The following is a 12,119-nucleotide window of genomic DNA, read 5'->3' as shown; positions in this document are numbered from 1 at the left end:
AAGTTTGATTGCTGCCCTTTGTGTGCTTTGGGGCTATGGAGATTTCCCAGCCCGGTCAAAGGGAGTCAGCTGAGAAGTGGCCTTGAAGGCTCCCGCAGCCTTTAGAGGCCTCCTATGGAGGGAGGACGCCAGGCATTCGGCACCCACAGCGAAGCTGGCTCAGCTGAAAGGCAGCTCAATGCAGCCTTCAGAAGGACTGTAACGCGCAACGTGCCGAACTTGGTTCCCACACTTCAAAAACACTACGCTAAACGAAAGATGCCCGATGCAAAGAGACCCCCCTCGGCATGGTTCCATTTATATGAAACGTCCGTCCTGGAAAGGCGTATCTAGAAACATGGACAGACGAGTGACTGCCTGGGGCTGGGAGTGGGGATAGAAACCGACTGCCAGGAGACACGGGATCTTTCTGGCATGATGGAAATTTCTAGAAGTGGACTGTGGTGATGGCTGTGCAGCTCTGTGAATGCACTAAAACCACTGAATCATACACTTAAAATGGGTGAGCTCTGTGTTATATAAATTAAAGCTAAAAGAATTGATTCCCTCTTGCATGGAGATGGAGACAGGGGTCTAGCAATGTCAAGGTTCACTCACCTAGGGGGCTCTGGGTGAATTCTAGGCTCGACTTCACGGCAGACATGCGAGCGCTTTTAGTTAAAACGTTATAGAAGTTTACCCCATCCGTGTTCTGAAATACAGAATCATATTCGGCTGTTTGTCTTCTTTATTTACCCATTATAGAAGTGGCATAACCGAAAGGCACTCGCTCTCCACCTTACCCAAGGGTAGCTTAAACTTTGTAAATTCGCCTGGACCCGAAAGAAACCCAGCTCTGAGGGCTGAGACCAGCCGTCAGCCCTATCTCGGGGGGGAGTGAGCAGCTCATCCGAGCGGAGCTCCGATGCTGGAGAAAACCAAGGGCCCGCGTGTTCATTTACGGGGAGAACAGGGCCGGGGAGGGTCCTGCACACTCGTCCTCGGCTGTGCATCCTTCCCTCCTGGCTCGCTGGGGGCAGAATGTTGCCCGGCAAGGGTTCGAACGCTCACGTTTGCCAGACATATCGTTCCTTATAGCATCCACAGATTCGGGCAAGGGACAAGCGGGTCTTGCAGGCCTCGGGTGGCTTTTTGACCTCGGCCCTGCTCAGACTCATCGGCTTTATCATTTAGCACGTGATGATTTTCAGATCTGCGGGGAGTCTCAGGATAGTGCCAAATCCTGACGGCACCGGCCAGCGGGCCCTGGCTCCACGGGAACAAGGCAAGTGGGCTCCCCCGAGTGTGTCCCGTTACCTGTTCAACGACCATTTCTGCTTTCCCCCACAGCTGGGTGGCCTCTTTGAAGAGCCCCTTATTCACGGCATCCAGGACATCCTCTGCAACCTGAGACACTTCTGCCAGGCCTTGGTCGTCGAGAAGAGACTGGAATGCAAACCGAGAATGAAAAGGCCCACTTTGCTCCGAGACACAGACCTGGCATCACCACCGCTTGGGACGGGCGGCAGAGAGAGTGGGAGGAGAAAGGCCTACAGATGAAAGCGTATTGTCAGTCACGTCATCACTGATGAAAGAAATATGGCAAAACATCAGTGGAGTCCAGATGGCGGGTATACGGGTGTTCACAGGGATCTTTCAACTTTTCTGCACATGTGAAAATTTTTATCGTAAAAAGTTGAGGGGATTTTCAACATTGTGTTTCTTGTACCTGGAGAAATGGGGAACTGGGCTGAGGGTTCATTAAATCTCCCCCGAGGGAGCTGTGTGAACCTCCTAGGTAAACCCAGCCAGCCTGTTTGTCCTGGGGACAGAGCCAGGAGAGGTCAGCTGGGCTGCTTACCACGGAGGGTGCAGATGTGGGGACTCCTCTACTCACCACGCTGTACAGGAAAGGTCCCCAGGAGAGCACCGAATCTAAAGGAAACCACATACGTACAAAGTCAGTCCGCCGTGGCTCTGCCCTCCCAGAGGAAACCCAATTAGCTTCCTCCTCCCAAAGCAGAGACAGAAGCAAGAAAGCCGGTGGTTTCGGGTCTGTAGGCTCCTTAACTCACCGGTGTCCCTGCAGGGCCGAGGTCTCAGTGGTCGGGAGGTGGGAGGATGTGGGGGCCTTTCTGTTGACTCAGGGCTAATGATGTTAATTTGGCCTGATACTGGAGCAACGAGTGAGTCACCGCCAGCGACGGCATCCCCACAGGCATCTGCGTGTGCGTGCGTGCGTGTGCCCGGAGTGCAGGGTCCTCTCTGCCAGACCTCTAGGCTTTCTGCCAGCTCAGAGTATTTCCCCCGCCCTCACATTTCCCCAGTCTGGGGCCACTAGCTCCTGCCAAGGAGCTAATTAAGGAAGAAGACTAAGCATTTTGTAATTCACGTGCCTCTGACTATACTGTCAACCAATTCTTTTCAATTCCACAAACATATTGAGAATTTATAAAGGGTCTGAAGCCAGCAAGGAGATACCAATGAGTAAAACAACGCCCGCCCTCGAAGAGAAGAGTTGGTTTGGTTTGACAGATCGCAGTTCCCATAACTCGAGGTAAGGCCAGGGCCACCGAGATGTGCCAGCACAGAACGAGGGACCACAGCCTGCACGTCTGAATACGTCACTCCTTTGCTTAAAAGCCTTCAGTCGTTCCCTAAGACCAAGCATCTCAAAGTATGTTTCAAGTAACCTCAGTACAGCAGGAATTCAGCCTAGGTATTAGAGAAGAAAAAATGCTTCTTCAGTTAAATACCTTTGAGGCTATAAAATATAGAACATTTCCCCCCCGAATGACTTCTCAGAGCCTTTAACATGCCTGTGAAACCTTGACGAGGTGGAGCCCGTATTTACCCCGGCAACTTGTTTGACTGCGAAGCCCTTTGCACGGTACCTCCCTGGTGTGGTAGCGTTCAGGGTACACCCCGAGAAATGCAGGCATGCCAGGTCCTCCGGAACCTCGCTATCGGCCACCTCTCCAACTCAACTATCAAGCTCGTGCCTTAGCTTCTTGAAATAGAGAATCGTCTGCAATTCTCCAATGCACCCCATTCCCTGCTTAATCTAGACCAGGGAGGGACAAAACTTTTCTATACAGGAGCAAACAGCAAACATTTTTTGCTTTGCAGGTCGGGCAGCCTCTGTTGCAACTACTCCACTCTGTCCTGGCAGCCTCCAAGCCCCTGGAGACAACATGCAAACGAATGGGTGTGACCTTGTCCCAGTAAAAGGGCGGTAGGACAGACTCAGCTTGTAGGCTGTGGTTTGCCAACCTCGGATGTGCAACAGAACTTTCTGCAATGATGGAAATGTTCTCTATGTGGTCCGGATCAAGTCAATAGCCACATCGTGGCTACTAGGTGCTTGAAATGTGGAGAGTGCAATTCAAAGATCGAAATTTTTATTGTATCTTAATTAATTTAAATTTAGTTGCATATGGCTATGGCCACCATCTTGAACTGTGCAGCTTTTCTTGAAGATGTGGAGCATGTCTGTGCGTCCTTCCTAGCACCTAGCACCATGCCTACTACCTAGCAAATAATAATTGCTCATACAAATTAACAGTATTTCTCCCTCAAAAATGGAGTATTTCTGGGATGGAGGGGTGGAAGTTAAGTGGATCTGAAAGGAGGGATTCAGATCTGGGCAGAAGAGTTCTTTCTTTCTTTTTCTTTCTTTCTTTTTCTTTCTTTCTTTTTCTTTCTTTCTTTCTTTCTTTCTTTCTTAAGATTTTATTTGGCAGTAAAAAAAAAAAAAAAAAAAGATTTTATTTGGCAGAGAGATAGTGAGAGAGGGAACACAAACAGGGTGGGTGGAAGAGGGAGAAGCAGGCTTCCCGTGGAGCAGGGAGCCCAACGCGGGGCTCGATCCCAGGACTCTGAGATCATGACCCAAGCCGAAGACGGACACCCAACGACTGAGCCACCCAGGCGCCAATCCCCCCTTTTTTTAATTGAGAGAGAGCATGCGTGTGCACTAACAGGGAGTAAGGGGTGTGGGGGGTTGGGGAGGGAGGGGCAGAGGGAGAGGGAGAAAGAGAATCTTAAGAAGGCTCCACAGGCAGGGTGGAGCCCAACATGGGGCTCGATCCCACAACCCTGAGATCATAACCTAAGCCAAAAATCAAGAGTCTGATGCTTAACCGACTGAGCCACCCAGGCGCTCCTGAGCAGGAGGATTTCTAAGGGGAAGTAGGTCACAGCAAGGTGAAAAAAGGTAGGTTTTGGACAGGCTGAGTAGCACTTGCAAAGCCTTGAGTCTTGTGTAGCTAGTGGTGTGGGTGAGAGCGTAGATTCTGGAGCCTGCTGCGGAGATGAATGCCGACTTTAGCTGTGCGACTTCAGGAAAATTGCTTAACCTCTCTGAGTCTCAGTTTCAACATCTCCAAAACTGTGATGATAACAGTCTCCATCCCATGGAGCTGTCGTAAGCGTTAAATGAAGTTAACACATGCACAGTGTTGAGTGCTGTTAGGAAACTGTGATGAGAGCCCAAAAAGCAGCACGAGGCCAATGGCTGTGATTTTGAGTGAGACGGGGGGGGGGGGGGGGCTCACGCCTCTGATCAAGGCTTCTGAAGCTTCATGATGTCCTAGGAGGTCCATCCAGTTAGAAAAACAAAGAGGAGCCTTTCTCCCGATGCTAAGAGCATCTCAAGAGCTCCCACTTACACCATTTCAGCCCCGGATGATGGCAAGAATAACGGCAAGAAATACCATTCCCAGTAGCATCAGACTATCCCAAATCCATTAGGGACACAGCTCTGTAACAAACTGAATCCCCACCTTTTAGGGAAAAATATTACTTTTTATAAATTACTATTTTTAAAAAACTGAGGCATCATCACATATCCAAAATCACACATGCACATGCAGACGTTTTGATGAATGCACACACCCATGGAACAAACACCCCAATGAAGATTTGGAGCATACACAGCCTAGAAAGTTTGTCGGCATCCCTTTCCAGCTCATTCCCCTCTCTCCTCCAGAGGTAACTTCTCTTCTAATTTCCTGCTTTGTACTTTGGTTTTGCCTGTGAAAAGTCACCTCCTGTCAGGTTCAGGTGGTTGTCAACCAGGGACGTCTGGAGCAGTCTGTGCGTGTCACACTGGGGTGGGTATACTGGCATCTGTGGGGTACAGACGCTCACACCTTACAATGCACAGGACAGCTCCCACAGCAAAGAATTATGCGGCTTAAAATGTCAATAGCCCTGAGATTGAGAAATCCTGTGTCAGAGTCAACCCCACCAACGTGATGTCGGAAGCCACAGCCCAGATGCCTGCATCACAAACAGCTTCTGTGCTCCCACAGAGGACACTCTGGTTAGGAAACCATGAACCTGAGCAGCAGGACCTAATGGTGACCTTGTTCCACCACCAACGCGAGCAACAGACCGGAATTTCACCCCAAATGCTCATGCTAGTGCTGGTGACAAGTGACCAACAGACTGGGGTGGAATCCTGACCAGGCCACTCATGCTGTGCGTTACAGGGCCAATCCCACTCCCTCTCAAGACTTTAAAATGTAGGGGCGCCTGGGTGGCTCAGTCGGTTAGGCGTTGAAATCTTGATTTTGGCTCAGGTCATGATCTCAGGGCTGTGAGATCGAGCCCTGCCTTGGGCTTGCGCTGGGCATGGAGCCTGCTTAAGATACTCTCTCTCTCTCTCTGCCCTCCCTTCTAAAAAAAAAAAAAAAAAAAGGTCTTCAACTGTAAAATGTTGAGTCTTTTGGTGTAAGAATCAAATAAGAGAATTCAGTCAGGCCAGCAGCAGTCCATGGTAGGAGCTCTATAAATGAGCTCTCGTCCCCAAATTTCTTGGACACTCCTGGGACAAACACTTCCTGTGTTGACATCTCTAAGGACCCAGAAAATTCTGTTTCTGTTTTCTGATCTGGACCACACAGCCCAAAGTCCCAGGGAAGGATGGAGAAAAGGAGTAAAGGAGTATCTGAGGATTCTGTGCTTACCAACAGGGGAGATCCACGAGTCACCCAAAGCGACACCGGCAAAGTTGCACCGGATGGTCCCTTGCTGAACGGCCTGAAAGAAGAGCCAAGAAACATTCTTACCAAGGGAACCCACAGACCTCTGTCCTTTCTTCAGCAGGAGGGAGCCAAGCCTTTACGCACACCTTTCCCGAGCACAGAAAACTTCTGCCCAGCCTTTCTAAGACTCCCTGGGTATCCGAAGACATAAGAGACCCAGTAGACAGAGAGAGTAACTCTTTCCTGCTGCCATTTGCAAAATGAGGAAGAACTGCTCGAGTCTCTCTCGACTGTTTTCACGAGAGTGTTGGAAGGATGTGCATGGGGTGTGGTGCAGCCCCAGCTTCTTTCCGAGGGTCACTGGCACTCTTTCCCCTGAGGTCTGGGATTCCTCACAAGGTGCTGGGGGGGTGGGGGGGGGACCTGGGTACAACGGTCACTGTCCACACGGCAGTCGCTGAAGGGGTGGCAGGCCTCCCCGGGAGGTCCTTGAGGGAGGAATGGATGCCTCAGGACTATACTAGCATTTGTATAAAAATGAGAAAAAAGAATATATAGTGGACCCTTGAACACAGGTTGGAACTGCACGGGTCCACTTTTACATGGATTTTTTTCCAACAAATACAATACAGCAATGCAAATGTATTTCTCTTCCTTATGTTTTTCTTTTTCTTTTTTTTTTTTAAAGATTTTATTTATTTATTTGACAGAGATAGAGACAGCCAGCGAGAGAGGGAACACAAGCAGGGGGAGTGGGCGAGGAAGAAGCAGGCTCATAGCAGAGGAGCCTGATGTGGGGCTCGATCCCATAACGCCAGGATCACGCCCTGAGCCGAAGGCAGACGCTTAACCGCTGTGCCACCCAGGCGCCCCTCCTTATGTTTTTCTTAATGGCACTTTCTTTTCTAGCTTACTTTACTGTAAGAATACAGTATATAATACATGTAACTACGAAATATGTGAATTGACTTTATTTTTCATTAAGGCTTCAGGTCAACAGTAGGCTATCAGTAGTTAAGTTTTGGGAGGGTCAAAAGTTATATTTGGATTTTCCATAGCACAACTTAGAAAGAGAAAGTGAATCACTGTGTCACATACCTGAAACTAATGTAACATTGTGTGCCGACTGTCCTCAAACAAAAAAGATGTATGTGGGGGCGCCTGGGTGGCTCAGGTGGTTAAACGTCTGACTTTGGCTCAGGTCATGATCTCAGGGTCCTGGGGTTGAGCCCTGCATCGGGCTCTGCACTCACTGGGGAGTCTGCTTCTCCCTCCGCCTCTGCCCTTCCCCCGGCTCCTGCTCTGTCTCTCTCTCTTTCAAATAATCAAAATCTTAAAAAAAAAAAAAAAAAGAGAGAGAGAGAGAGAGAGAGATGTGGATTTTCCACTGAGCAGGAGGTTGTTCAAGGGTCAGCTATGCATGGATTAGCTTATGTAGGCAAGGAATACGTCTGGGATGATACAGAAGCGACTACTACCAGAGGCTGCCTTAGAGGAGGGGGATGGAGGCAAGGGGGAGATCTTTTACAGAACGCCTTTTTCATTTTTTGACTTTAAACTATGCACAGGCACAGACTATTCAGAGATCTAAAATAAAACAATGAACATGCTGACTTTGAACACCAGTAATTATAGAGAAAGAATTATGCATTTATCTGGGTTTTCCAGAAGGAACTTAGCTCCTCTCTTCTTTTTATTTATTTTATTTTTAAAATCTACTGAAGTAATTTCTACACCCAACGTGGGGCTCAAAGTCACCACCCTGAGATCAAGAGTCGCACGCTCCTTGGACTGAGCCAGCCAGGTGCCCCCAGGAACTTATTTCTTAAGTTACCTAAGTAGTCCGGACGATGAAGGAAAGTTCCACTTTATAGAAGAATGCCAGCTAATGGATGTGAACACCAAGACAGGAGGAGAAAGCCATCATTCTGAAACTCCTCATGAACTTACAGACTTACAGGCGAATTAAAAATGACGTTAAAGCCATTAGGTGAAAGATGGATGAAGGACTGGACATCCGTAGAGTGAGAAAAGAACACGACTCGGGTAACTTTCCACCCAGGCAGACGGCGAGAGAGCCCCGTGGAAAAAAATCAGACTAGGTCTAGATACTACGTCCTTTCTGATTTCAAGCACAACGAAGTGCACAACATCACGGATTATCAGAGGCTGGCTATTTATTCTACAAAGGGCCAGAATTTAAAATATTTTCAGCTTTCTAGACCAAACAGTCCGTGTTGCAATGACTTAGCTCTGCCGGTAACGCTGGAGCAGTTAACGGCAGTATGTAAGCGAGTGAGGAGTTCTAATAAAACTTTATTCGTGGACACTGAAATCCGAGTTTCATATAATTTTCACGAGTTATGAAATATTATTCTGCTTCTAATCCCCTCCCCGAACCCCCACGACCTGAAAAGGTAAAAGCCATTCTTAGCTCACAGGTCGTATGAGAACAGCTGGATTTGTCCTCTGAGCTGTAGTTTCCTGAAACCTGCCCTATTACAATATATGCTATCCGAAACTTTTACCTTGAATATATTAGACCTTTATACATAACTTAAGAGTTTCGTAGGAAATACAATAAAGAGAGAAATAAAGTAAATAAGTAAACACCATGAAGATGTTACTAGTCAAATCCAGAAAAGGAGACAAGCTAAGTGGTGTGGTTTCTTCACCAAATCGGAGTCATAATAAAGGGGCTGTGCTACATGAAAACACACTTTAGGGACACCTGCAGCCAATTCCTGCGTCTGCTTTGAATAATGGTTTAGACTAACCGGCTATCAAGCACACGCTGGGATCATTAAAGAAATCTGAATATTTGAGATGAAAATATACTGAAATGGGAAGGTGAGGACTAGTGACTGAAGAAAGCAGGCTGTAGACATTAGGTTAAGATGATCTCATATTGGTTTAAAAAGTATTTTATAAAAGTGCAGGAAAAGATGTAAAGTCCATCTACTAAGGTGTTAGTCGGCCTCTCCACCTGGTGGGAAGGTCACGTTTTAAGTTTTAATTTGTGCTTGCTGTATTTTCTAATTTTCTGTTATGCACATATACTATTTCTTATGAAAGTTTCATTTTTTAAAAGAACTAATAAATCTTTAAAAAGTGAAGGGCAGGGGCGCCTGGGTGGCACAGCGGTTAAGCGTCTGCCTTCGGCTCAGGGCGTGATCCCGGCGTTATGGGATCGAGCCCCACATCAGGCTCCTCTGCTGTGAGCCTGCTTCTCCCCCCTGCTTGTGTTCCCTCTCTCTCTGGCTGTCTCTCTGTCAAATAATAAAATCTTAAAAAAAAAAAAAAAAGTGAAGGGCAGGGGCGCCTAAGTGGCTCAGTCGTTAAGCGTCTGCCTTCGGCTCAGGGCGTGATCCTGGCGTTCTGGGATCGAGCCCCGCATCAGGCTCCTCCACTGAGAGCCTGCTTCTTCCTCTCCCACTCCCCCTGCTGTGTTTCCTCTCTCACTGGCTGTCTCTCTGTCAAATAAATAAATAAAATCTTAAAAAAAAAAAAAGTGAAGGGCATACAAGCTCACTGGAAACAAACTGGAACACCGCAGGGGACAGGAGAAAATGTGAAGAAACTTTCCCCTCTGTCCCACATGAGCCCTCCCACTCACCAGTTAGCCCCAGTTCACAGGGTACATACCCTTCTAAATCCTTCCTTTGCTTTCACAAGCTTATACACACACGTATATAAAGACACATCCATTCTTTATAATGGCTGCAAAGTGTCCCATCATGGAAGGATACACTTATTTTATTTAACGAATCCTCTGTGGACAGCTACTGACCTTGTTTTCAGTTGATGGACATTGTAAGCAAGAGTATATTAAACACCCTCTGACCTGGGGCGCCTGGGGGGCTCAGGCGGTTAAGTGTCTGACTCTTGGTTTAGGCTCAGGTTGTGATCTCAGGGTCATGGGATTGAGACCCGCATCGGGATCCACGCTCAGTGTGGAGTGTGCTTAAAAGATTCTCTCTCCTTCTCCCCCTGCTCCCCCACCACCCCACACTCTGACTCTCACTCTCTCTCTTAAATAAATGAATAAATGAATGTTTAAAAAAAATCCTCTAACATACATACATATAAGAATTCCCAAGGACAGGTTCCTGGAACTGAAATTATTGGGTCCAAGGGCATACAGATTTTAAAAGTTGACAGAGACTGCCAAATTGCCCTTTTAAAATGATTTACCAATTTCCATTCTCACCAAGACTGTAGGAGAGCACTTATTTCCCTGACTTCTTACCAAAACTGGGTGTCACCAATCTTTAAAATATTTAGAAGCCTTATAGTTTTGGCTACTAACAAAAGTTGAGCATTTGTCATATGTTCACGGGCTGTTTTCATTTTTTCCTTATTATAAGTGGCTTGTTTATATTCTTTTCCAATTTGCTACTAGGATATTGTCCTTTTTTATGGTTATCAATATGAATACTTTTTCTATCATGTATTTGTGTGTGTGTATATACAAACATCTTTTGAAATTATCTATGGAACTCTTAAGTTTTAAATTTGAATGTGGTCTAAATATGTCAACCTTGTTATTTTTTTTTTTTTTTTAAGATTTTATTTATTTTTTCGACAGAGATAGAGACAGCCAGCGAGAGAGGGAACACAAGCAGGGGGAGTGGGAGAGGAAGAAGCAGGCTCATAGCCGAGGAGCCTGATGTGGGGCTTGATCCCATAACGCCGGGATCACGCCCTGAGCCGAAGGCCAGACGCTTAACCACTGTGCCACCCAGGCGCCCCCAACCTTATCATTTTTTACTTTCAGGCGTTCCATCATACGAAGGAAAGCTTCAGGGGCGCCTGGGTGGCTCAGTCAGTTGTGTCCAACTCTTGACTAAGGCTCCAGTCAGAATCTTCGGGTCATGAGATGGAGCCCATGTTGGGTTCCGTGCTGGGCATGCAGGCTGCTTGAGATTCTCTCTCTCTCTCTCTCCCTCTGCCCCTCTTCCCTCCCTGGTTCACCTGCTCTAAAAAATAATAATAATAATAACTTAAAAATTAAAAGAAAATAAAAAATAAAAAAAATGAAGGAAAGCCTCAGGTTCTCTTACGGTTTTGATTTTTATGTTTAGATTTTTTTTTTTATGTTTAGATTTTTAATCTATCTAGAACTGACGTTTTACGAAAGAAAGAATTTCACGTTACGGTTTTTCAAAGCATATTCTATCTGCTGCCCAGTGATTTGAAATGCCATCTTATCATCGGCTAGTATAATGCCATGTGATCACATGCACGACACATACATGTTATTTACGTACACATATGTACACACCATACGCTGCTGCATTGAAGCCGTTAGTCTGCTGCTATGCTCGCACCACATTGGTTTACTCGCTGTAGCCTGCTTTATAGCTTGTTCCACATCGGCTAGGGCAACCTTCACTGTTCTCTTTGAAACTCTTTGAAGTCTGTTACAGACTTTATACAAGGTCCCACTCAAAGTATATTCAGTATCAGGTGATAGAGAAAGGAACAGAATCAGTTTCTGTCTGAAACCAAAATAACAACGTCATCTTCCCCGTTACCTTATAAAGTTCTAGACCAATGCCAGCCGCCATTTTTCCTCCATAGGACTCTGAGAAAATGTAGAACGGAATCGTCTAGCAAGAAAAGGAATTTATGAAGAATTAAATATCCCGAATGCCTTTTTTTTCCACACGAATTAATTTCAAATTTCTATTACATGTAATGGCCAGACAAAACAAATCGGCTTTTCTTAGTCTTTTCCCCCATATCTGATTAGAATACTGGGTTCCAAGGTCCTTCTTTCAAGCTCAAAACCACCTTTAGAGATGATAGAAACAAAAGGCCACAATCTGCTCTCGGGTGCAGAAAGGTTTTCTCTGATAATGGCTGGACATTGAACTCTTGGGGAAACTGAAGTTTATTCAGACAACTGTAGTAGCGTCCCCGAGTCACTGCTCACCTGGAATTCCTCGTGGCGACAGAAGAAAGTCCTCAGGAGAACCATCATGTCTGATGCCACGGTGGCGAGGTCTTTGGCGTATGCGTCACTCTTGTTCACGCAACTGAAACCAGTGCCCACAGGGTTATCCACAAAGAGGAGACTGGCCGACTGGAGCTACATGTCGCACAGGATAGTCAAGTGGTACCATCACTCAGTTAGTCACCGACTGT

The 12,119-nt window shown here is 46.6% G+C and overlaps 1 protein-coding gene across 1 annotated transcript in view; it reads right to left on the bottom strand.

Moving 5' to 3' along the window:
• SCPEP1 (serine carboxypeptidase 1) overlaps positions 1 to 12,119 on the bottom strand; it is a 32,237-nt gene that overhangs the window by 8,610 nt on the left and 11,508 nt on the right. The window contains exons 4-9 of the mRNA XM_026517409.4: positions 11,908 to 12,063; positions 11,507 to 11,581; positions 5,952 to 6,024; positions 1,877 to 1,914; positions 1,297 to 1,425; positions 598 to 691 (exon numbers count right to left, since the gene is read on the bottom strand). Coding sequence (XP_026373194.1) covers positions 598 to 691; positions 1,297 to 1,425; positions 1,877 to 1,914; positions 5,952 to 6,024; positions 11,507 to 11,581; positions 11,908 to 12,063 — 565 coding nt within the window. The remainder of the gene's footprint in view (positions 1 to 597; positions 692 to 1,296; positions 1,426 to 1,876; positions 1,915 to 5,951; positions 6,025 to 11,506; positions 11,582 to 11,907; positions 12,064 to 12,119) is intronic.

This window comes from Ursus arctos, unplaced genomic scaffold (assembly GCF_023065955.2).
Source record: "Ursus arctos isolate Adak ecotype North America unplaced genomic scaffold, UrsArc2.0 scaffold_24, whole genome shotgun sequence".
In the NCBI taxonomy this organism is placed as follows: domain Eukaryota; kingdom Metazoa; phylum Chordata; class Mammalia; order Carnivora; family Ursidae; genus Ursus; species Ursus arctos.
This window is presented reverse-complemented; position numbering and strand designations above follow the sequence as displayed.